At 38.8% G+C, this 25317-nt stretch overlaps 1 protein-coding gene across 6 annotated transcripts in view; it reads left to right on the plus strand.

Annotated features, from left to right (window-relative positions):
* The window catches only part of nup50 (nucleoporin 50), a 77151-nt gene extending 52565 nt beyond the window's left edge, over window positions 1-24586 (plus strand). For all 6 annotated transcript variants that reach the window (XM_059977983.1, XM_059977987.1, XM_059977985.1 and 3 more), the window contains 3 exons: window positions 17895-17976; window positions 19706-19824; window positions 21811-24586. In XM_059977983.1, coding sequence (XP_059833966.1) covers window positions 17895-17976; window positions 19706-19824; window positions 21811-22022 — 413 coding nt within the window. In that variant the 3' untranslated portion in view covers window positions 22023-24586. The remainder of the gene's footprint in view (window positions 1-17894; window positions 17977-19705; window positions 19825-21810) is intronic.
* The last annotated feature ends 731 nt before the right edge of the window (window positions 24587-25317 follow it).

Consider the following 25317-nt stretch of genomic DNA (forward strand, 5'->3'; position numbering starts at 1 on the left):
TGGAGTTCAGAAGAATGAGAGGGGATCTTATGGAAACATACAAAATTTTGAAAGGGGTAGATAAGCTAGAAATAGGAAAGTTGTTTCCATTGGTAGGTGAGACTAGAACTAGGGGACATTGCCTCAAGATTCAGGGGAGAAGATTTAGGACGGAGATGAGGAGAAACTGTTTTTCCCAGAGAATGGTGAATCTGTGGAATTTTCTGCCCAGGGAAGCAGTTGAAGCTTCCTCACTAAATATATTTCAGAAACAGATAGGTTTTTTACATAGTAAGGGAATTAAGGGTTATGGGGAAAAGGCAAGTAGATGGAACTGAGTTTATGGACAGATCAGCCATGATCTTTTTGAATGGCAGGGCAGACTCGGTGGGCCTGATGGCTTACTCATGCTCCTATTTCTTATGTTCTAATATTGTTCATAGTACTCAAGTTGTGATTCCACCAGGGTCCTATATAAATGAAGCAAAATCTCTCAACTTTTGTTTTCATTTTTCTTTGCAATGGAGTGCTTCCTGTACTTTGCCTGATTATTTCCTGGATCTGCATTCGCGCTTTTTACTTTATATATGGTGGTGGCATCCATCAGTCTCGAGAGACCATGGATCTGTGCCTGGAGTTTGCAGGGCGCAGGCCTGGGCAGGGTTGTATAGGAGACTGTCAGTTGCCCAAGCTGCAGGCCTTCCCATCTCCACGCCACCGATGTTGTAGTGCCAAGGGAAGGCCACTAGGACCCATGTAGCTTGGCACCGGTGACGTCGCAGAGCAATATGTAGTTAAGTGCCTTGCTCAAGGACACAAAAACGCTGCCTCAGCTGAGGCTCAAACCAATGACCTTCAGGTTACTAGTCTGATGCCTTGCCCACTAGGCCACGTGCCAACTATATACATGTATAGCACTAATACATGCAGTTTCCTCTACATTTCAGAGCTCTGCTATCTCTCAACAGTTAGCTTTCTCTCTTTTGTACCTACTAAATTCTTGGTTTCTCACATTATAGTTCATGTACCAGATCTTTGCCTGCTTAATCTATATCTCTTTGTGACATCTATGTCCTTCTCACAACTTGCCAATCCTATGTTATTGGCTAGTTTAGCAGCCAGCTTTTAGTGCCTTTGTCCCAGTCATTTATTCCATCTTGCCAGACACAAAAGATTTATGCATAATACTCTTATTTCTATTCCATCCAATCTGCCATTTCCTGTACTGTGAAATTTTATTTTCTAGAATAGTGTTTGAGGTGGCATTTTAACTGAAATGACTGAGAATCTTAGTACATTCATTATTCATTTTTATCTATGACATTCCTATGTTACTTTTCCCAAAAAACTCGGTAACGTCTTTTTCATAAAATCACCATGTTGATATTGCTTGATTATCTTGATATTTTTCCCCTAAATGCCTCTCCATAATATCATTACTCATAACCTCTAGTGTTTTTCCTGTGGCAGATGGTAAGCTAATTGGACTGTGCTTTCCTGTTTTCTGTCTCATTCCCTTTATGAACAGAAGAGTTACTGTTGTTATTTTGCAATCTAATGGAGGCTTCTCTAATCTTGGGGAATTTTAGAAAATCAAAACCAACACGTTAATTACCTTCCAGCCACTTCTTTCAGAACCCATGATCTGCATCACAGAGGATTTGTTAGCCTACAGCTCCCAGCGTTTGGATATTACTTGCCTATTTACTTGATTGTATATTTCCTTCTTTCCTTCTAAACCCAGTCTACAACTATTAGTAGCGAAGGCTGATGGACAGTAACTGATTTATCTACCATTTCCTTATTTTCATCTTCATTTTCAGTGTAACTTTCAAGATGATCGTTGATGCCTTCAAATTCTTCATAGATCCTAACTTGTTGAAGCAGTGAAATCATTTTATTTTTACTCCTGGTTGTTTCTGGGTTCTCCAAACTTGGATACCTGAACACAGTGAGCAAAACAATGCTAAATTGTCCTGCTGCTCATTTCTTGCCAATTATCAGTGTCAAAAGTCACTACTTTTTGAACAATATCTCTCGCCAGTTTGTAGTGTAACAGCCACACAAGTGCATGCGACTGACACTAGTTAGAACCTGTTCAGAATTAGTACCATATCCAATGTAGATGTAAAAATTGATTGTGGTGTGCTCATGTAAACTGCCTAAGTTATAGTTCTTGGATCTTGAATTGCTTGCATTGTGTCACTACTCCAAATCATTCCCATTATTTTTAGAAACTGTCTGGCTTGATTACTCAATTTACAATTATTTTAAAATGATTAAACTTTTTTTCCTTATTGGAGGACCTGTTTGCATAGTGAAGTGGTAAAAATTGATCCAGTGGCATTTGTCCAAAAACATTTGATTCTTCCTAGTATTCTGCTTTCCTTCCTCTTCCTTCCTGTTCACAGATTTTTTTTTTTGACACCTTGATATTTTGGCTTAAATCCAGTTTTTATACATTCATCAGACAGCAAGGTTGTTTCTGTGTCAAAAGAAATCAATAAGCTGAAAATAGCAGACCAAAGAGCATCGAGACAAAGAAAACAGAGTTAAAAGTCTGTGATAAAAGCAGGATAATTCTGCAACTGGAGCAAAAGCAAACTGCTGGAGAAATTTTTGTGTCTTTTTTTGGCTCCAGGTTCACAATCTGCAGACTCTTGTATTTTTTTTAATTTTGCATTGATCTGAAACTGGAGTACATGGTTTTGTTTTGTATAGGAGTTTGGCGTGTAATTGAAGAATACTTACCTGAAAATGTGATTTGTATAATTTTCTTAAGTGATTTTGTATTTGATTTGTAAATTCATTTTACTGATAAAAGAAATCAATTGTCTTTAAGAACAAATTGGATTAAATTGGCCTTACCTTGTTTCTTCAGTTGTATTCCAACCTTCACACTCTTGTGTTTAGTCCATGGATTAAAGTCTTCACTGAGGAATTCAAATCCTGGAACTTCATTGCTCAATCACCATCTCCTTACCACCTTTTGATATTCTTATTAGTAGAAATTACTACTTTTTCTTCTAGCCTCTTACTGATGCCCTGGAATGAGTCAGAGACCCTGATCTTTCCTGATGCCTCTTGCTATTCAAAACTTCACACTGTTCTGCATGCTGGCAAGCATGTTTTGAGGTGTTTTCCTTTTCTGAAAGTGTTCACTAAGCAACCGAAAGCAAGTCGGGTTCTTGGTTGCTTTATCAGAGTGTATTCTCTTCAAATGTTCAAGGAGCTTGGGCTGTTTCATTGTCTCATTTGAAGAATCTTTTTCTCATAACAGGCATATTGGCTGCTTTGCCATTATTGCCATTTTCATTATGAATTAATAACCATGGTCATTACCTATTGTTAAATTCAACCTCAAGCGCTGCAGTTAATAAAGGGGAAAGTTATGATGTCATCATAGCTCAGGCAAAACCTGACTGCCCAAATGTACACAAAATGGGGCAGTGATTTCTTGGTTGGGCCATAAGCTAGATGAATGCAGATGTGACCACTTAAAAGGGCAGATTGTGACTTTACCCCATTGATAGCTATATCCTGATTCACAGGAAATCCATCACTGTGTAATTAGAGTTTGGGAATTGAATTACTGGGGAACACTACTACGTTAGTGAATGGCAATAACATATGCGGGCCAGACCTGGAAATAGCACTATTTCTTCAGTCCAGATGTCTCATGATATGCCAATTACATTGCTTTTTGACAACTATAATGCCCTTTGAGCAAAGTCTTGAGAGAATGGTGGTAAGAGATGAAGTGATTATGCAATTGTAATCATTTATGAGCACTGAAGATCAAATGCTTATAAGTAATTCATTACTTCAGCCTGTAATCCCACAGCTGCCCCACTTGCTATTGTGCCCCCCCCCCCCCCCATTGCTTGCTTAAAAACTCCCACCACACCCAGGGGGAAAGGGCGCAATATCATCCACTGGTCCACAGGAGACCAAGCAACAGTGCAAGGTGTGAGAGGTTCACTTCTCTGTAGCATAGCAAGGTTCCAATGGGGTATGACAACTTTCTTGGTGAATTGGCGGCTAGAAATCAGTGGGTCAGAAATCCCTAAAGGATCTTGCCAATTTTTGCGCTTTGACCTGAAACAACAGCACTACAGATAGATGTTTGAATTCCCTGTGTGGGAATTAGATGATCCTTTTCCTCCCTTATTGTTGTAAACATTTTCCAAAATATTTAGGCTTTTTAAAACAACTCATTATTCCATTTTGTTGTGGACCAATTTTACTTCAGATACATATTTTGCTTTCTGTCTTTTGGATCTCCTTCTTTTCACCCTCATCTTACCTTTGCTTTGGCATAGATGATGAATAAAAATGCATGATGTTTGACTTTCTGCAGCCATTCATTGTGAGAAATGGTTATTTACTGAGGTTTGGAAAGTGTCATGTTTTCATAATCTTACTATTAACATGACAACTGGTTTCCATTGTTTCATACGTTTAAAAGTAGACTTCATTTCCTCCTGTTATTGGGAGATGTACTGAGATTAGGCAGCTGGAGACACATGTAATTGAAGCCAATGATGAATTTAAGGGACAATTTTAATGTACAAATAAATGTATTTAATAGTCTGTAAGATTAAGGCTTAAGAAGCCTATATGTTGCCAGTTTGCCATCTTTTGAAGAGATTATGTATAAACATAACTGTAATTTGTGTAGGGATTTGTCTTTTTTTTTGAGAATTTACTCACACTTGGTATTCACACATTTTGGTACCCAATTGCAAAAATTGATTTTGTAATTTTCTAGTTCTCCTTGTTTCACAGTTTCAGAATGCAGCCAAAAAATTTGCTGTCAAAAGATAGAGCCAAACACTTTGTAAATGTCATATTCAGGCATCAGTCTATTTTTGTTATGAAAAATAATAGTACATATGTACAACTTTTACATAATTTGGGCAGGCTGCATCCTAGTTTGTGCTTTAATCAGGTCCAATAAAGCATGGGCAAATACGTACTAAAAATGTGACCAGGTAATTAAATAGGGCTATAATTTGTTAAATATTTTGAATATTCTGGTCGTGATGTTGTTCATACCTGATAAAACACAGATTTCTTTCAGAAATTATATGACAAGTTTTGAAATTTGCTGTACAAATTTGCTACTTCAGTTCGCATGGTACAGTTCTTTATCAGAACTGTGACTAAGGTAGGAGCACATTGAAATTATAGAAACTGGCCATAAAACAGAAAACAGTACCAATTGCCTCTTGGGCAAAAGATGCAAAAGCCTATAAGCGTGTACCATCAAGCTCAAGGACAACCTCTACCCCACTGTTACAAGATTTCCCTAATACAAGAGTGGTCCCCTCATTCAAGGTGGCCACCATAATCCCGGTGCTCAAGGGAGTGACAGCAACCTGGCTTTTAACAACTACCGTCCAGTGGCATTGACCTCAACAATAATGTAGTGATTTGACTGGGTGATCATGAATCGCATGAAATCCCATCACCCTGCTACACTGGACCTTTTCCAGTCTGTTTATCGTTCAAATTGGTCTACAGTAGCCTCTGCATTCCATGCTGTCCTGTCCCACCTGGAAAATGGTGCCTCATATGCCAGGATGCTGTTTATCAACTTCAGCTTGGTGTTTAGTATGACCGTACCTCAGAAGCTGGTGGGCAAACTGTCCTTGCTGGGTCTCAATATCTCTTTGTAACTGAATCCTGGATTTCTTCACAGAAAGACCAGTCACTCTGTGTTGGCAGAGACATCTCTGGCTCCGTCATGGTGCGCCCCTAGGGCTGTGTGCTTAGCCTGCTGCTGGTGCATGAATGCACTGCTAGGTCCAGTTCACATCAAATCATCAAGTTTGCTGATGGCACAACAATGGTTGACCTCATCGACAACAACAATGACACACCATTCAGAGAGGAGGTAGAGTAGCTGGTAGAATGTAGCGAGCCTCAACTTGAAGGCCAAATAGATGATTGCACCAAGTTTCTGAGAATACACATAATGTATGATCTCACCTCTTGTCAAGAAAGCACAGCATCATCTCTACTTCCTGAGGAGAATGAGACAAGTGAGGCTCTACCCCCCTCCCCCACCTGAATGGGACTTCCAATGTTAAGTCAGCATAGATTGGGTTAATGTGCAGGCACATATCGAAGAATGAGGCATGTGCTGGAGCTCCTGAAAAACATTGACAAGTAAATCCCTGGAGATGGATAGGATATGTCCCGGTTTACTATGAATGTGAGGGAAGGATGGTTAAATCTTTGATATTTTGTGTCCTTCCTGGCCACGGGAGTAATGCCAGAGGTTGGGACGATGGCAGATGTTCTTTGTTGTTCAAGAAAGTTAAAAGAATAATTCTGGGAAATGTGGACCTGTGAGCCTTGTGTCAGCGATAGGCAAACTAATGGAGAGGATTCTTAGGGGCAGAATTTATGAGCATTTGGAGAAGCATCGTCTTATTAGGGATAGTCAACATGTGAAGAGCAGGTCATGCCTCAAGAACCTAATTGAGTTTTTCAAGGAGCTGACAAAACAAGTTGGAGGATGTGGTGTATATTGATTTTTAGTAAAGCATTTCACAAGGCTCCCACGGTGGGCTCATCCAGAAAGTCATGTGGATGTGGATCTATGTGTGGATTCAGAATTGGCTTTCTGACAAAAGGCAATGGATGATAGTAGATGGAACACGCTCTGCCTGGTTGTCACTGACTAGTGGTGTTCCACGGGAATCTATTCTGGGCCCCTACACAGGGTGGTTTTTAATAAATTACTTGGATGAGGAAATGGAAGGGTGTGTTTGTAGACTTATTTAGATAAAGGTTGGTGATGTTGTGCATAATGTAGAAGGTTGTTACAGCTTATAGCAAAATATAGAGAGGATGCAGAGCTGAACGGAGAAATGGCTGATGGAGTCAGTCTGGAAAAGTGCAAAGTAATAAACTCTGGAAAGTTAAACTTGACAGCAGAGTACAAGGTTAATACAAGATTCTTAACAGTGTAGAATATGGTCCATAGATTCCTCAAAATTAAGAAGGTGTATGATGTTTGACCTTCATTAGTCAGGAGATTGAGTTCAAGAACTATCAGGTAGTATTGTAGCTCCATAAAAATGGTTAGGCCACCATTGGAGTATTATGTTCATTTCTGGTTGCCTCAATACAGCAAGGATGTAGAAGCTTTAGAGAGGGTGCATGGGAGATTTACCAAAATTCTGCCTAGATTAGCGAACATGACTTATGAGGAAAGATTGAGCCAGCTGGAGCTTTTCTTTTTGGAATGACAGAGATTGAGCAGCATAAAGTAGACAGCAAGCTATTTTTTCCCCAGGCCAACACCAGAGGACATAGTTTTAAGGTGATCAGAGGGAAGTTTAGGGGAGTGGCAAAATCAGGTTTTTATTATACTGAATGGTAGGTGTCTGGAATATACTGCCAAGGTGATGGTAAAGGCTGCTACAATAGGGGCATTTAAGAGACTCTTGGATATATACATCAATGTGAGAAAGATGGAGGGTTTCAGGCTGTGCAGAATGAAAGGCATAGATTGTGGATTAGATTTGCAGTTTGTGCAGTTGCAAGAAAATTTTTGAATCCTTTGCAGTTACCTGCTTTTCTATATTAATTACTCAGTGTAGTCAGATTTAATCTAAGTCACAATAAATAGACAAACACAATCTGCTTAAACTAATAACAGAAACAACTGTACTTCTCATCAATGAGTATATCATTTAAACAATCATAGTCAAGGTTCAAAAAAGTATGTTAACTCCGGGCTAATGCCTTCTATGAAAACTATGTAGTGTTCCAATCAAGGAGATGAGATTGGAGGTGTGGGTTGTAGAGGTGCCCTGCCCTATAAAAAAGAGACACAAAGTCAGGTTATTGACTTAGCCTGCTCTTCTCAGGAAAGATCTGCTTCTGTGCACCATGCCTTGATCAACTTTCAGAGGACCTTGGAAGAAGAATTGTGGAGCTGCATGAAGCTGGAAAAGGCTACAGTAGCGTTTCTGAAGACCTCAGTGTTCATCAGTCCAGAGTAAGAGAAATTGTCTACAAATGGAGGAAATTCAGTACCTTTGCTATTCTCCCTAGGAGAGTGCGTCCTGCAGGACAGGAATCATTATTGTGTAGTGCAAATAGAATGCTGATTACTGCACTGAGTGCGAGAATAAGAAAGTTGTGTCATAACACCACACATGAATTAACCTGTAGTTTTGAGACTCCTTATTTATGCTAGGATATACCTGCCATGATGGCAGTGGGCCATAGAGTAGTGAAGTTTTTCCACATTAATCAATCCGGTAAACAGTTACTGGGTTTGATAATGTAAATGCCATGAGGGTGTTTTTCTGATGGGCAGTTAAGAACCAGAGAACATGATCTCTGAGAGAGAATGCCCATTTAAGGCTTGAAATGAGTATTTTTTTTCCCTGCTTTGATTCATTCAAATTCTGTACATGAAAGCTGTGGATATCAAGAATCACTTCTGCCTTATCAGCCCCACAGTACCTACAAATGAAGTAGAAGGAAATCATCTCTATCTTTTTCTCTCTTGGGCAATCCCAAAAGAAAAGATTACACCGAGGCATGAAGTATATTCAAATCCGAGTGAATTTCGGACAAGTATGTTTAAACACATATTATCATGATCTTCAGGAAGTGGAAGTTAATGGCAGTGATCATAAAATCTAGACCTGTATAAAACTACTCCACAATCAATCTTGAGTATTCCCTCCTAAACAGTCCATAACCCTCCATTTTTCTTATCCTCTACACAGCAGTATGTTGTAGGCACCTAATAGTTTTTTTTAAAAAAACTACCTCTAATCTCTAAGCATGCCTCCAGTCATCTTAAACAGATCCATTGCCACCTTTAAAAAAATACTAACATTGGTGGGGGGGGGGGGGGGGGGGGGGGGGGGTGGCTGCCCGGATTAGTTTAGCCATTCAGAAGTTTGCTTAAACCAATCTAGAGCACTTTTGTTCTAATTATTATTAAGTCAATATCACAACTAACATGTACTATAAAATAGTTGCAAGAAACTATAAAGGAATTATTTAATTAAAAATTGCTGCAAAACACAGTACTAATGTAGTCTTTATGCTTAAATAAAGTTTAACTATTAAATATAACTTTATTAAATGTAGTTGACTTCAGTCCTCCATTTAAGAATGTAGTATCAGTGATGGTTGATGGAGCCAACTATCTTTGTGGTCAGTGCTGGTTCAGTCTCTGGTATAAACAGCTTATCCTGCAATCAGAAAATTCTACTCCTAACATTTATTAAGCCCTTCCTTCATGATCATACTATCCATATTAGCTCTTTTCTCCAGATCTATGCACTGTTGGTACTTGTCATAATTTGCACACAGAAATTGTATTGATTTGGAAGGACTCCTGAGGTTATTATCACCTTACAGGTTAAATTGTTCTTGAGCTTCCAGCCAGGTACAGGTATTGATTATAACTGATGTTTTGTTGATGAACTCTATCTTCATCAGGGATGATGCCTGGGCATGTCTAGTCTGGTGGTACTTTTACGCCCGTAGTCCGTCCCTCTTGATTGGTTAGTCCTCATCTAATTAGGTTTCTGCTCTTCCACCTTGTTTACAATCAAATTGCAGTTCTTATTTAGAGCAAGACCTTTGTCTTTCTTAAATTCCTTTTTCTCTAGTTTTATTTTAATGGCTTCCTTTACCAGGCAGTCCCAAAAGCCGTTGGCACGACACAGTAGTTTTGTGCTGTTTAAATCAATTCTATGGCCATTGCAAATGCACTGTTCTGCTACTGCCGATTTCTTCAGGTAACCCTCCTGTGCTCCTTGATGCGGTTTCCACCATGTGTCCCATCTGGCCGATGTATGCTGCTCTGCATTCACGGAAACCAGCCGACCTGAGTCCCTGGTCACCTTTGACCAGCATAAGCTGTGATTTGAGCTTTCTTACGGGTTGCAGATGGTATTAATCTGGTATTTTTTATGAAGACGTAGGTGTCGCTTTAAGTAAACTGGAATTTGACTGTAAACAGAGGGAACAGAAACCTGATTGGACGAGGACTAATCAGGAGGGACGGATTACAGGGGTATAAATGCCACTGGACTAGATGTGCCCAGGCATCATCTGATGAAAACACAAAAATACAACTGCAGATGCTGTGGATCAAAGAATACGTACACGACGCTGGAAGAACTCAGCAGGTCAGGCAGTATCCGTGAGAAAAGAGTAGCCAGCGTTTCGGGCCGAGACCCTTCATCAGGAATGTGGGGAAAGAGAGGGCCGAAGCCCAGTAATAGAGATAGGGGAGGTGGAGAACCAATCAGAGGAAGGATAAAGGGGGGAGGGGATAAGTCTGGCAGACGGACCTCTACCTCACTGAGGCCAAACGGCAGCTCTCCGACACCTCCTCATACTTAACCCTGCCACAGGACCCCACCAAAAAACATCAATCCACTGTCTCCCACACCATCTCCACCCTCATCAACTCCGGACACCTTCCTCCCTCAGCCAAAAAACTCATAATTCCCACACCCCGCACAGCTCGGTTTTACCTCCTCCCCAAAATCCACAAGCCTGACTGTCCCAGCAGATCCATAGTTTCAGCCTGCTCCTGCCCCACCGAACTTGTGTCTGCCTACTTGGACTCCATTTTATCCCCCATAGTTCAGACTCTTCCCACCTACATCCAGGATACATCCCATGCCCTTCACCTCTTCAATAACTTCCAATTCCCCGGCCCCGACCGCTTCATTTTTACCATGGATGTTCAATCCTTATACACCACCATCCCACATCAAGAAGGCCTCAAAGCCCTCCGCTACTTTTTGGATAACAGACCCCACCAGTTCCCCAGCACCACCACACTTCTCCGGTTGGCGGAGCTTGTTCTAACTCTCAATAACTTCTCCTTTGGTTCTTCCCACTTTCTCCAGATCAAGGGCATAGCCATGGGCACTCGCATGGGCCCCAGCTATGCCTGCCTCTTTGTGGGTTATGTGGAACAGTCTATGCTCCAAATCTATACTGGCACCACTCCCCAACTTTTCCTCCGCTACATCGACGACTACATTGGTGCTGCTTCCTGCACCCATGCTGAGCTCGTCAATTTCATCAACTTTGCTTCTAACTTTCACCCAGCCCTTAAATTCACTTGATCCATCTCGGACACTTCTCTCCCCTTTCTTGATCTCTAGGTCTCCATCTCTGGAGACAGACTATCCACTGACATCTTCTACAAACCCACTGACTCCCAAAACTATCTTGACTATACCTCTTCCCACAGTGCCCAATGCAAAAATGCCATTCCCTATTCCCAGTTCCCCTGTCTCCGCCGCATCTGCTCCCAGGATGAGGCTTTCCATTCCAGGACTTCTCAAATGTCCTCTTTCTTTCAGGATCGTGGTTTCCCTTCTGGCGTCATCAAAGCTGCCCTCACCCGCATCTCCTCCACCTCCCGCACTTCAGCCCTTAACCCATCCTCCCATCACCACAACAAGGACAGGGTTCCCCTTGTCCTCACCTACCACCCTACCAGCTTCAGGATCCAACACATTATCCTCCGCAACTTCTGCTACCTTCAACAGGACCCCACCACCCAGCACATCTTTCCCTCCCTACCCCTCTCAGCTTTTCGCAGGGATCGTTCCCTCCACGACTACCTGGTCCGCACGTCCCTCCTCACAGAACTCCCACCCGGCACTTATCCCTGTAAGCACAAATGCTACACCTGTCCCCACACCTCCCCCCCTTACCACCATTCCAGGCCCCAGACATTCCTTCCAGGTGAGGCAACACTTCACCTGTGAGTCTGCTGGAGTTGTTTATTGCATCTGGTGCTCCCGGTGCAGCCTCCTCTACATCGGCGAGAACCAACGCAGATTGGGGGACTGCTTCGTCGAGCACTTCCGCTCCATCCGTCACAATAGACAGGACCTCCTGGTTGCCACGCACTTCAACTCTTCCTCTCATTCCCATCTAGATATGTTCATACATGGCCTCCTCTACTGCCATGATGAGACCAAACTCAGGTTGGAGAAGCAACACCTCATCTACCGTCTGGGTAGCTTCCAGCCTGGTGGTATGAACATTGAATTCTACAATTTCTGGTAATTCCCACCCCTCCCCCTTTCCCTATCCTAGGTCCCTCTCTGCCTCTCTCCCCTTTCAACTTTCTGCTCCTTTATCTCTACAGTTCTTTCATGCTTATCCCCTCCCCCCCCTTTATCCTTCCTCTGATTGGTTCTCCACCTGGCGCCTCTAGCCCTATCCCCTCCCCATCTCTATTACTGGGCTTCGGCCCTCTCTTCCCCCCCATTCCTGATGAAGGGCCTCGGCCCGAAACGTTGGCTACCCTTTTCTCACGGATGCTAACTGACCTGCTGAGTTCTTCCAGCGTCGTGTACGTATCACCTGATGAAGATGACAGAGTTTGCAACGAAATGTCAGTTATAATCAATGGCCTGTACCCAGCTGAAAACCTGAGATATGTTTATTAGTCATTTATGCTGGGAAAGCACTGGATCGTTTTTTATCTTACAGGTTCTTGCAATTTCTCTATTGTAATGGTAGCACAAAACACCTTTTGAGGAAGCAGGTAAATAAACCCTTGGGTTGGTCTTTGAGTCTTTTCATAGGTTCCTTAGTTTGGAGACTGTTTCAAAGTTCTGTGATCTCTCATGACATGCTGGGGTTGAAAGCTTAGACTTTTTAAAAATCATTGTTTGTTTTTGTAATAAAGTACTATATGGCCTGCTCTTCCTTTGTTCCATATGCCTTTTTGATTATTTTAAATATTTAGCATTCACTGTATTCCAAGGCTGAAGCATGTGTTCTAATGCATGCACCCCAAACTTCCTCCAGCCTTTTGCAAAATAGCATAACTTTTGCTCCTTTTACTGCGCTTTCCTTTGCCCATACTCCTCAAACTTATGTTCTGGAGAAGGGGTTTTGTCATATGGCCTCTTAGATCATATAAGTATCCAAAGACATTTCTTGCTCATTATTTTCGATGGTTCTTTAAAATATTCAATTTGTTCTATTACCATACCCATACTGACCCACTGATCAAAGAATATTTTCAAGATGCTCTCACGTATTTAGATATGTAATTTCTCTTGTATCTGCAATAAAAGTACAGCAAGTAATTTGCTGCTTTGCTTGAAGAGTGAGGCTCTGAACAATGGAAGCGAAGAAGGCAGAGCTTTGTATTTCCTGCAATTGGATAGGAAAACTCTGTTAAGCTTTTATGATTTTTAATCCCCTGTTCTTTTTCCTGAATTGATTATGCTGTAGAGTTTTCCCAAGTGAGTAAATGATTCATGAATAAAACCTACAACTGTTTTAATGATATAATCTTCTAAGAATCTCCTCTACTTTATGATTTAGGGATGAAAAGTAGAAGGTCATTTTGGATTTGCCATTCCTTAATGCCATTACTTGCTTCATTATGTTCATTTGCCTTAATTTTGGCAACTCCCAAACCCTGTTTTGATCAATGTACCTCTCCTCAAATAAAGGGATTACCATTAACTGAGGGGTCCATGGATTAAAAAGGTTGGAAATCGCTGCTATAATATAGGCAATTATTTGACATTTCTGTTTTTATTTGAAAATATTCCTAATATCTAATTTTGATCGTCTCACTTTACTTCCAAAAATTTTGTTTTTCCCTGAATTTATGTTAAAAATATCTTGACTTTGAAATCCTTTGCCAGCTTAATTTCAGATTTGTTTTTGCTCTTTCTGCTCAGTCACCTAGTGTTTTTTTCAATTTGTTTGAATCTGCTCTTTTTTTTGTTTTTAGTATTCAATTTCATTTAGTTTCACCTTTTGCTTATCTTGTGCATGGGTTTTTGCTTTGGCAAACACAAGTCTTTCTGCATGGGGAAATAAATTGATTCTGTAGCATGTTAATTTATGAACTATTTCCACTGCTCTAAAATCCCTTTCAGCTCATGCATATGTGTGCCAAGTTTACTTTGAATAATCAGTCTTCCATTATGTGACAGTCAGCTACGCTTAAATCTAAACTCTTGGTAGATATTCCTTATTTCTCCTTTTCAAATGGATTATACTTGTTAGATGAAGCTTAATACATGGCTCAATTAAGTAAATCTGGCTCGTTATTATAAATGTAAATATGTTTCTGTCAGTCTTGTGTTTTTTACATCTCTGATAGTTATTTTTGTTATTTCAACTTTCCTATTAACTAAAAATGAAGTAAATGTCATATCTGTTTTTGTCCACTACACAAGCATTTACCAATGATCCCACATTAATTCAACTTTTTTCCACCAGTCTAATCTTGTTACCTTGCTACGTTTTTGATGTGCTAACAGTGAAAATAAGTTCCACTTCCATATAGTTTTTGTACAAGGTGTTTTCAGGCTCCCTTTAGTAAACCTTGAACTATTATTATAATCTGGATCCTTCAACTACTGAGAGATGATGTGCTAACAACTGCCCTTTATAACATTACCTGTTAAATTTGATGAATGATAAAGGTTCATGTCGTCTACATAAAATCATAGGACATAGGAACAGAATTATGCCATTCGACTAATCAAATCTGCTCCGCCATTCAGTCATGTTAACCTTTCATCCAGGGATTATTATCATAAAGGTTCTCTGTACCCTCTCCAACGACTGCCCACTCTTACTTAGATTATTTTCATCCTCCACCCCATTCTCCTACCTCTCCCTCAAAACTCTGGCATCCTTACTAATGAAACACCAATCAACTTCTGTTTTAAATATAACCAGTCATCTGGCTCCCATGCCATCTGTGGCAAATATTCCTCAGATACACCACCCTCTAAAGAAATTCCTCCTCCTTTCAATTCTAAAGAAGCATCTTTTTATCCTAAGGTTGTACCCTCTGGTCCTAAACTCTCCCACTACAGGAAATATCCTTTCCACGGTCCACTCTATCTAGGTCTTTCAATATTGGGTAAGTTTCAATTAAATCACCCTCATCCTTCTAAATTCCAGCGAGTACTGGCTCAGAACAATCAAGCACTCATCATATGTAAACCCTTTCATCCTGGGATCATCGCAAAAGCTTCTCTGGACAGCACATTCTTACTTGGATACGGGGCCAAACTCTGCTCACGATACTCCAAATATGGTTTGACAATGCCTTGTTAAGCATTGGCATTAAATACTTGCGTTTTTAAAAAAAAAATTTAGTCCTCTTAAAATGAATGCTAATACTGCTTTTTCCTTCCTTACCACTGATTCAACCTGCAAGTTAACATTTAGGGAACCCTGAACCTTCAAGGCCCTTTGCACCTTTGATTTCTGAGTTCTTTCCACGTTTAGAAAATAGTCTATGCCTTTATTCTTTTTATCAAAGTGCTAGACCATACACTTCACATTGTATAACACTGGCCACTTTGTCCATTTTCCCAACCTATCCAAGTCCTTCTGCAGACTCCCTCTTTAACACTACCAGTTCCTCCACTTCCCTTTGTGTTGTCTGCAAACTTAATTACAGCACATTCAATTCTGTCTCCAGATCATTAATGTATAACATTAAAAGTAGAGGACACATTACTGGCTCCTGCAGAACTCTAGTCATCGCCAGCCAATCTCTAAAGGTCCCCAGTATTCCCATTCTTTGCACTCTGCCAGTCAGCCAATCTTTTATCCATGCTAGTACCTTTTCTCTAATACCATGGGTTCTCTTGTTCAGCAGGCTCATGGATAGCACAATATCAAAGGCCTTCTAAAAATTCAAGAAATTAGCATTCATTGACTCCCCTTTGTCTATCCTGCTTGTTACTTCCTGAAGAAAGAAGACACCTGTGTGATGCAAGAAAAGTTATCCTTAACAGTGCCACAACAGCTCATAATTTTTCCAGATAACATGAAAGATAAAATACTCCATAAAGATCATCGTGCCTTTGCAACATAATTGATTACTACTTGTACTTGTGCATTTTGCCACTCTACAGTTCTCATCAGGAACCCAATGAACAGCAATGACTCTTTTTAAGTTCTTCAATCTTTCCTTTACAGTTGCTGATTCCTGCATGCTTCCAATTGCATCATCTCTTGTCTGTAAAGTGACAGTTATCTATCATTAGGGCTACATACATTACTGCTAAATTATAACCAGGTGTACTAGCCATTTTGCAGGCATCCATTTCATAACAACTGAACATAATTTGCATCTGCAGATTGCTCATTTTGTTCCTTGCACTTGGCAGTTTTATAATGAATGCATATTTTGGCTACACACTTGAGTCTGGTGTTGTTCCTAATGTTTCACTTGTCATGTTAACTACATGTTACTCACTTCACAGGCCTGTATCCTTGTTGCCTTCAGCATTCATTTTTATGTTTATTATCCATGAGCATAAGAAATACAAGCAAGAGTAGACTGCTCAGCCACTCAAGCATGCCCTGTCATTCAGTATGATTTTCCTCACGCCTCATCTGTCTTGTGCCAGTTCCCAACTTCTCTCTTTCCTAAGTGTATTTACATCCGCCATTAAATAGCCCCAATAATCCAGTCTATGTTACCGTCCAATTTAGGAAATTCCAGCAATTCAGTAACCTCAAATTTGAATTGATGGCGACAGATCAGCATATAGGAGGGAGATAGAAAATGTGGCTGAGAGGTGCCACAACCTCTCATTTAATGTCAGCAAAACCAAGGAGCTATTGACTTCAGGAGGAGACTAGATGTTCATGAGCCTGTCCTCATTGGAGGAGCAGAGATGGAAAGGGTCAGCAACTTGAAATTCATCTGTTATTATTTCAGAGGATCTGTCCTGGGCCTGGCGCATAGTACAATTAAAAAGAAAGCATGGTGGAGCTTTACTTAGAAGGTTGTGACAATTTGGCATGTCATCTAAAACTTTGACAAACTTCTGTAGATGTGTGGAGGAGGGTATAGGTATATTGATTGTTGTATTACAATGCCCTTGTACAGAAAAGCCTTTTTTAAAAAAAAAGAACTGGATACAGCCCAGTCCGTCACAGAGAAAGCCCTCCCCACCATGAGCACATTTACAAGGAGCGCTATGTCAGGAATGCAACATTAATCGTCAAGGACTCCCACCACCCTAGCTATGCTGTCTTCTTGCTGTTGCAGTCACTAGGAAGGTACAGGAGCCTCAGGACCCACATCATCAGGTTCAGGAACAGTTAGTACCCCTCAAATATCAGGCTCTTGAACCAGAGGGGATAACTTCACTCGACTTCACTTGCCCCATTACTGAACTGTTCCCTCAACTTACTTTCAAGGAGTCATCTTCTTATGTTCTCTCTATATGTGTGTGTGTGTGTATCACCATATACACCCTGAGATTAGTTTTCTAATAGAAATAATGAAAGATGACACCCAAAAGGATGGACAAACAATCAGGGTGCAAAAGATTCTGCAAATAAGAGGAAAATAACACACGCACACACACACATACACCCCCCCCCCCCCCCCACTTGTAAGCATGGTGTAATGTCTTAACAGCCACACAAGTGCACACAACCTATGCTGGTTATGTACTCTTTGACAACAGTGTCCTGCCCTGAGTAAGCAGAATATTGTCCCAAATAAATGAAGGGAATCCCAGCTCTTTCCTGGATTAGTTGTAGTTCTTTAAAAAAAAAAGTGCAACAAATAAGCGGCTGCCCTGATTATCCAATGGCCCAATTAACTAACCAAAATTTACTGTACATGATTCGAAAGTATGATCCTAATAGCAAAACACATTGAGTATTAATTGTTTACAATGGATTGGGGAAAAATCATCAATGTCACCATTACAATATAGACCAATGTTTGTTCATTTTTCTTGCAATAAGAGGGTTATTTTATCCATCTTGTATATACTCATTGACAATCATTTTTAATTATTTTTCTTAGTTTTTGTATCCATTGTTTACTTTGCCGTCATATTTTTTTAAAAATTGCTGCTTATCCCAATTTGTAGATGAAAATGAAGAAGAGAGTGAGGACCCTCCTAAACCAGTTATAAATGAAATCAAGGAAGAAGATGCAATCTTTTCAAAGAAGTACGTAGTGTTATTTGAAGTAAAGTTTGTCGTAACTGATTTTTTGTGAATGGTGTATACTTGATTTCGAAGGTAAAAGTAGCATATCTAAATTTCAATTGTCTTTTGGATCTTAACTATTTTTAACTTGATTCAGATTCTACAATGGGAATCTATTTTAAATGTGTTTGCATTTGTCCTGCATGCAAGTAATTATTTAGGACCTTTAATCAGTTTAACTTTAAGTTTAACCCTTTTCTTTGATCCATCTGCCTATTGCCATGGTTTCTGTTTTACTAATCCTGGAGATAATTTTTTTTTTCCATAGAGCTCTATACAAAATGGTGCATGCAAGACTTTGTTCCCAAGCTTATACTAAGTATTTTATCTGGACTGTTCAATTACTGGAAATGGTTAGCCTCTATCTGCCCATGTTCTATTAGTTTATAACTTGCTTTGTTGTAGTCAAAGAACAGCATATGCTGAAGTCTAAAGTTTTTTGCAAAGTCATGTTTCCTTTTTGCACTCAATATTCTATACCTTGTTGATGCAAAGATTAGGATTCTTGTTAAAATACAAATAAAGATCACTTGATCCATCTGATCCATGCAGTTCTCAGCAGAACAATTCCATTTTCCACTTTATTACTTCCAGCCTTGCCATTTTTTCAGATTGGCAATCAACTGTTTGACTCTTCTGCCATTGTCCTATATTAGGGGTAATTAATAGTGAACAATCTGCTGACATATTTCTAGAACAGGAAGAAAAATTTGGAGACATGTACGTTATGTGAAGAGAATGGATAGTGTAAGCTTGTTTTCCTTGTAGCAAAGGAAGCTGAGCAATGACCTAATAGAAATACGAGATTATAAAAAATGGAGTAGATGGTCAAAATCTCTTTCCACTTAGCAGGGGTATCAAAATAATAAGAGGTTAAAGGGTTAAGATGAGAGGTAGGACATTGAGGGGATAGGTTTTACTTAGAAAATGGTTGACACTGGGATGCAGATGCAGATACAGTTACACTTAAGAGGCATTTTAAATACCTGTCTAAACAGTTGTGGCATAGGGATATGGATGTAATGAGGACAAATGGGATTAGTGTAGATGGGAGAAATATTTGAAATGGATTTGATGGTATTGTAGAAGGCCCATTTGTTCTGTATAAAACTAACAAATATTTAATTATTATTTACATATTGACAATTATTTTTACTTTGGTATTTCAGGTTAATTTTTACTTTCAATTTGTTTTGGAAAAATATTGCCTCTTTGTAATATTTTTTTACTCTCTTCCCCCCCCCCCCCCCCCCGAAAAGAAACATCTATTTAAGTGTTATTTTTTTACAATCATCAATCATATGACATCCTAAACTTTTTGGATCTAAAAGTTCACTTTTGAATATATTATTAATTGATGAAACTAATTTCTTTACATCCCAAACCCAGCTCCTGAGCACTGGAGTATTCTGAGTTGCTTTAATAATCTGTTAGACTGCTGCCAACAGTTCAACTGGAGCATCCATCAGTACCTTCTTAGGGAAACTTGTGATGTTGCAATAAAGACTGATCATAAACTCAATGCAGATACCCTGAAGCAGATTTTCAAAAGTCACTTATTATATATGGGAAAAGGTTCATGGTTGTCAATATGGAACTTCAGTCTTAAATTGTCAAGCTCAGCATGAGAGTCTCTTATCGGGGTGTACCTAATGTTATTAAGCTTAAGTATTAAATTTTGCTTTTCCAGATGTAAAATGTTCTACAAGAAGGATGGAGATTTTAAAGATAAAGGAATTGGTACAATCCATATAAAACCTGTGGCAGATCAAAAATTTCAGTTGTTGATACGAGCAGATACTAATCTAGGTGAGTTAATTAGCATCTATAATTCACCTAAATCATGTAGCAAAAGTACTTTATACAGAATCTACCAGGCAGATCCAGCAATGCCAGAGATTTACATCTTAAATGTGATAATCAAATCCTGGGTTTAGCCATCTTAACTTGACTGGTGACTGCATTAAGTACCTCATCTTCATCAAAGGTTTTCACGTAAAATAAGGCAGTGGCCAACAGAATAATGGAATACTATGCACGTATTTGGATAAGTGCACTTCTAACAACACCATCAGAGAAGATGAGCCCTTGTGATTTGTACTGTTAAAGCTTTACTGCCTTCATTAGAGATGTACTATCTGCAAAATGAGCTGCCACAGCTCTCCAGACTTTTAACAGCGTCACCCAGACTTTTGATCCATACCATTTTAAAAGCCATGTTGGCAATCTGTAGATGTGTTACAGATCTTCACTTGCTGGGTTAAAGTTGTGGAGTTCCCTTCCCTAACAGTTTTGTGGCAGTGTCTTTAACCATAGTAGTTTTTGGTGTCAATTGTACTACCACCCCAAGAAACATTAGCAATGACATTGATGGCATGAGGAAATGCACACAACCTTTTTGGTTTTCCCCAACACCTTCCACTTGTAAATTATATTGGGGAAAAAACCTGCTGTAAACCAGCCAATTACTTGTTAGCAATACAATGCCCTTTAGGTACTGTTCGTCCTCTAGCATGAATTCATTGTATTTCATAGAGTTGCAGCATTCTCTGAAACCTCCACATTTGAATTTTTTTTTCCAAAACTGCTGTTTTTTCATTAAAAACTGTTTTTATATATGCAGGTCATTGCTTTATGGGACAATTCGGTGTTCTTAGCATATTATTATATTTATTTACTTAGATGTGGTCCACATGCCCTTATGCCTTGAGCCCAATGCCAGCCCCCTAGGCCTGAGTTGACGTAGTAGTCGTGGTCCACATGGTTTTAATTATTCTTTCCCAAACTTTCACCCATTAAGTTTCGAGGGGATTTTCCAAAGGACTCTGCTCTGACAGTCCACATGAAAGCTTAGGGTAGCTACACAAAGCTTCAGTTTGTCCCTCAGATTGGGCAGATCCAGACTACAGTATTTAGTTTTGGATTGCTCCTTGCACTGGAAGACCAGCAAGTTTCAGGCAGACCCAAGTGCATCTTTACAGAGTCACTGATAGGGAAGTTTGTCTCTGTATATGTCCTAGAACACCCAATGAGTGTTGTGCAACTGATCAGAAAAAAGCCTTAGCTTCTCTTCCCATATCGTATTGGCAAACACACATTCCTGAAGAAGGTGTGTCTCATCCACACCAGGCCACCTTGAGGGAGCATAGAGTGAATCTGAACTCTTAGCTGTGCATGATGATTTTACAGAGAGGACCCAGTACCAACTAAGAAATACCTTGCTCATGTCTGATTTTTAAAAATTACCTTGATACAATACTTAAGAGCCTTCGAGGCGAGAGAGGGATAAAAACTAAACAATTGAATATGATTTCAATATTTCACTAGTATAGTTACATATTACTAAGTGAATTGATTTTTGGAAAAGCCATTCGGTGGCCTTTAGGCTGAATGGCTTGCTTTGATGGGTTATTCTATAATATATGTATAGATTTATTAACTGAAAATTGACAACATCTTATCCAGCATAAAAACACAAACTATTGGAGGAAATAAAACAAGAACCCATGATCCATTTACAAATTTAATACTTTGTTTAGGCTGAAAGATTTTACTGAGTTTGAGTTTGTAAGTTGCTGTTTAAATTAGAAGTACTTTTACAAGTACAAATGCTGGGAAACGTTTCCATTAGTTAATAAGTCATTGAAGCAAGCCATTGAATAAAACTTAATGGAAGTAGAATGTGTGATTTATGTTTAAGAGTAGACTTGAATATAAAATTTAATTGTACATGAGAATACGTTTCTGGGAAATAGCTAGATTTTTAAGGCTTTCAACTTTTTTTTTCTCAACCAGGAAATATTTTACTGAATATTATGCTTCATCCATCATTACCTTGTACAAGAACAGGAAAAAACAACATCCTTCTCGTCTGTGTTCCTAATCCTCCCATTGATGAGAAAAATCCAGACATTGCTATGCCAATTTTGATCCGTGTGAAAACTACTCAGGATGCGGATGAGCTTCACAAAATTATCAGTGAGAAACAGGCTGCACATCAAGTGTAATTGTTGGTGCTCCGATAGTGTAAACAAGTTTAGCCAAGTTGCTGCTAGGGTCTTCAATTCTCACCTTTTAAAATAAAATGTTACTGGTTGAGGAAATTATAATTGTTTGGCAGATTGCACTAAAGTGCTTTAACTATGAAAGGGACATCCCCATGTACTGGAGTTATTTTCTGTGAACATTAGTGGCCTGACCTGATTTTCAGCAGCATTGATAGATCATTTAGACCTTGAGTTTGATAAATGGGGCCAGTATATTTAATAACCTGGCAACCAGTGTCATGGAAAAATCTGTGTGCTAACCTAGGGAATTAGAATTTTATTTTGCTTACATTCAGACTTCCAGTTCCACTTTTTTTCTGGTCTCTAGTGCAAATTATAATCAAGTAATAGGAATAATGTTGAAACACCTCTAATTAAACCATTGTAGTAGTTGATATTTGCCTCTGCTCCATTTCCAAAAAGGCAGTTGAGTATCCCTGTTCACCAATTTGGGGATAAAGCATGGAAGGTTCACACCTTTATTAGAATAAGATAAAATATTGAGCCGAAGAGAGCTTGGAAGCTGAACTGAGCAGGGAAGAAGTAAAAATAAAATCCAACTTAACTGAAGTCAAATGGCATATGGAGGATGGAAATGATTTTGTGAATACAATGACGTAAATTTAAGAAATCATCAGTGATTGGAATTGGTGAATAAATAAATGTTGAATTCTTGCCATTTTCCTAAACTCCCTTGTAGCTGTCCATTTTTAACTATTGGTGAGCTACATTGCTTTCACTTCGTATCATAAAGTTGTATAAAAAAAAAACTATTGATCGTTGATCTTGATTCTTAATTTATGTAACATTTGATTAAACTTAATTTGTTGGAAGATAAGAATTTTTAGACCATAGAAAATACATTTCAAACTGGTGTCGTAAGGTGGTAAATTTGGCCAAAGATGTGGTTTAATGCCATACTTTCCCACTACAGAAGCTTTCTTAAACATAACCTGATATTATAAATCAATGTCCACAGTTGAGCATTATCTGCTGTAATTAAATATTGTATAAAATAAGCTAACTTGACAGAATTTACATGATTTCATTTTTCCTCGTGTGTCCTGCTATGTGATGTTATTTTGTTTGAAGATATTTTGGAGAGCATGCAGTACTTATCTGAGCTTTTAAAGCATATTTTCTATATAATATGGGTTTTTTTGCCTTAAGTTAAGTAATAGGCAGCTGTTGAAGAGATCTATCAGTGGGACCACTTTAGAAATTGGATTGTAGCATTTAAATTTGAATTGTATTTAAATAAGCAGATATAACTAAGAACATTTATAGTTCATGAATCCTAAATATCAATGTTGAGGTGTACTTTGTATTGATCAGGGAATCCTTGAGGAGTTGGAAAGTAAGCATAGTTTTAAATGTTCCTTGGATGAATAAAGCTTGAGGAGTTTGTTATGGTCTTAGTAATGTTTTTAGTTGATGTATTTAAAATATTTTAAAGTGATGTATAAAATAATTAGAACGTTTACAAACTCTATGCACAGATTTATTATTGAATAGATAGCAATCCAGATAAGTATTGCATATTTGAACCTCAACTATTAATGCTGAGATTGACATTAGCCAGTTCTCATGCCCAGTGATATCAAGCAACATGCACTGTTCATATGTGTCACATGACATCAGTTTTGAATTCCATGATCTATAGGGGTAGGGGGCTGGGGCGGTGCCAAAAATGCACAGAGATGAAATCAGAAATGAGTTGGATGTACTTACTATAAAAATGTCATAAGTTGGGGATTTTCTCTAGGGAAGTAAAAGATAGGAGATTAATTATGATCTTTATGTAATGAGTTGTGACTCATTCCTAGAAAATATTACCAAGTGATGAATCTGCAACTAGAGGTTGGGAAGTAGGTAGGAAGTGGAATATTCTATGCAGAGGACCAATTGAATAGCGTAGTTAAATATAAGCAGAAGCTGGATAAGCACAAGAGGGACAAAAGAACAGATTCTCAGTTATCTGCGAAGGGGTGAGGAACTCGTGAAATAAACACCAGCATAGAGGTGTCTGTACTGGCAATCCATTGATGACATTATTAAATTGATCTAAAATGAGGCTTTTGTTATAACTAATTTTGGTAAATACAGTTTGCTGAAATTTTGCCATACAAGTATTTTAAAAGTAATTTTAAAAATCAGTTTACCAATGAAAGTGTTAAACTTTTGAGTTATAGTGGCTTGGGAAAGACTATAACTTTTATTTTTGTAATTCAGTTGCTGAATCCCAGAGATTCCTAACTTGATTTCTTCTAAATGTTGGTATTTCCTACATCTATATCTTACCAACCTGCAGGAATTTTTAAAATATTGCTATCCTTTTCTGTGTCTTAGTTATTCAGTTTAACGGTTTATTAAAGGCAGTATCATCGCATGTGATCTGATTTAATAAAATGGTTCTCATAAGAGGAAATGTACAGCACCTTAGAGCCTTCCACATGAAGAACCTTGCCAACTTTACCTGCTAACTGTCTTTGTTAAAAGCTGGAAGTAAAATTGCTTGTAACCTGTGATGTGCATCTTCTGAATTTATTTCTGAATTGCCAAAACTACTTGTGAAAACAAGATGAAAGTAACTATCTTTCAACATAAACAAATTTGAACCAAATTGAGTATTTGTATGTTCTGTTGGAAAAGATTTATTTTGACACTGGAATTTTTTTAAGGTTTAGCAGAATGTTACTGTTTGCATGTATGTGGCCTTGAAAGCTGGTCACTTATTTATAAACGTTGCTAGAGTAATTGATAAAGCAAAATGACTTGAAAGCATTTGCATCTTATGCCAATCAGGTATCCCATGGAATAGAAACTAATTAATTCAAAAATTCAATAATGTGATTGCTAGAAATCTGAAATTAAAACAGGAAAAAAGTCAGAAATATGCAATGGGTGATACAGGGTCTGTAGAGAAAAAAATTTGTTATCATGTGTTGATGACCTTGTAACAGTTCTGGGAAAAGTTAAGAGATTAACAGGTTTTGAGATGTATACCTCATGTGCAGGAGATACAGCTTGTGAGCCAAGACTACTCATGAGACAGTTCTATCTGGGCCACCTCTAAACAGCAAGTTCCCGGTGCAGTCACAGATATAGATTAAAGATGCTGTCTGCTTTTTAGATTAAGCCTCACCACATCTGTGTTAGCTGTGGAACTTTTAGCCAGCAGAAAGAAGAAATGCACATCTCATCAAGATTTTAAACCTGATTTTTTGAACCGAGTTCTCTCAGTCAGATGGTCTTT

This window comes from Hypanus sabinus, chromosome 8, assembly GCF_030144855.1.
Source record: "Hypanus sabinus isolate sHypSab1 chromosome 8, sHypSab1.hap1, whole genome shotgun sequence".
NCBI lineage: Eukaryota > Metazoa > Chordata > Chondrichthyes > Myliobatiformes > Dasyatidae > Hypanus > Hypanus sabinus.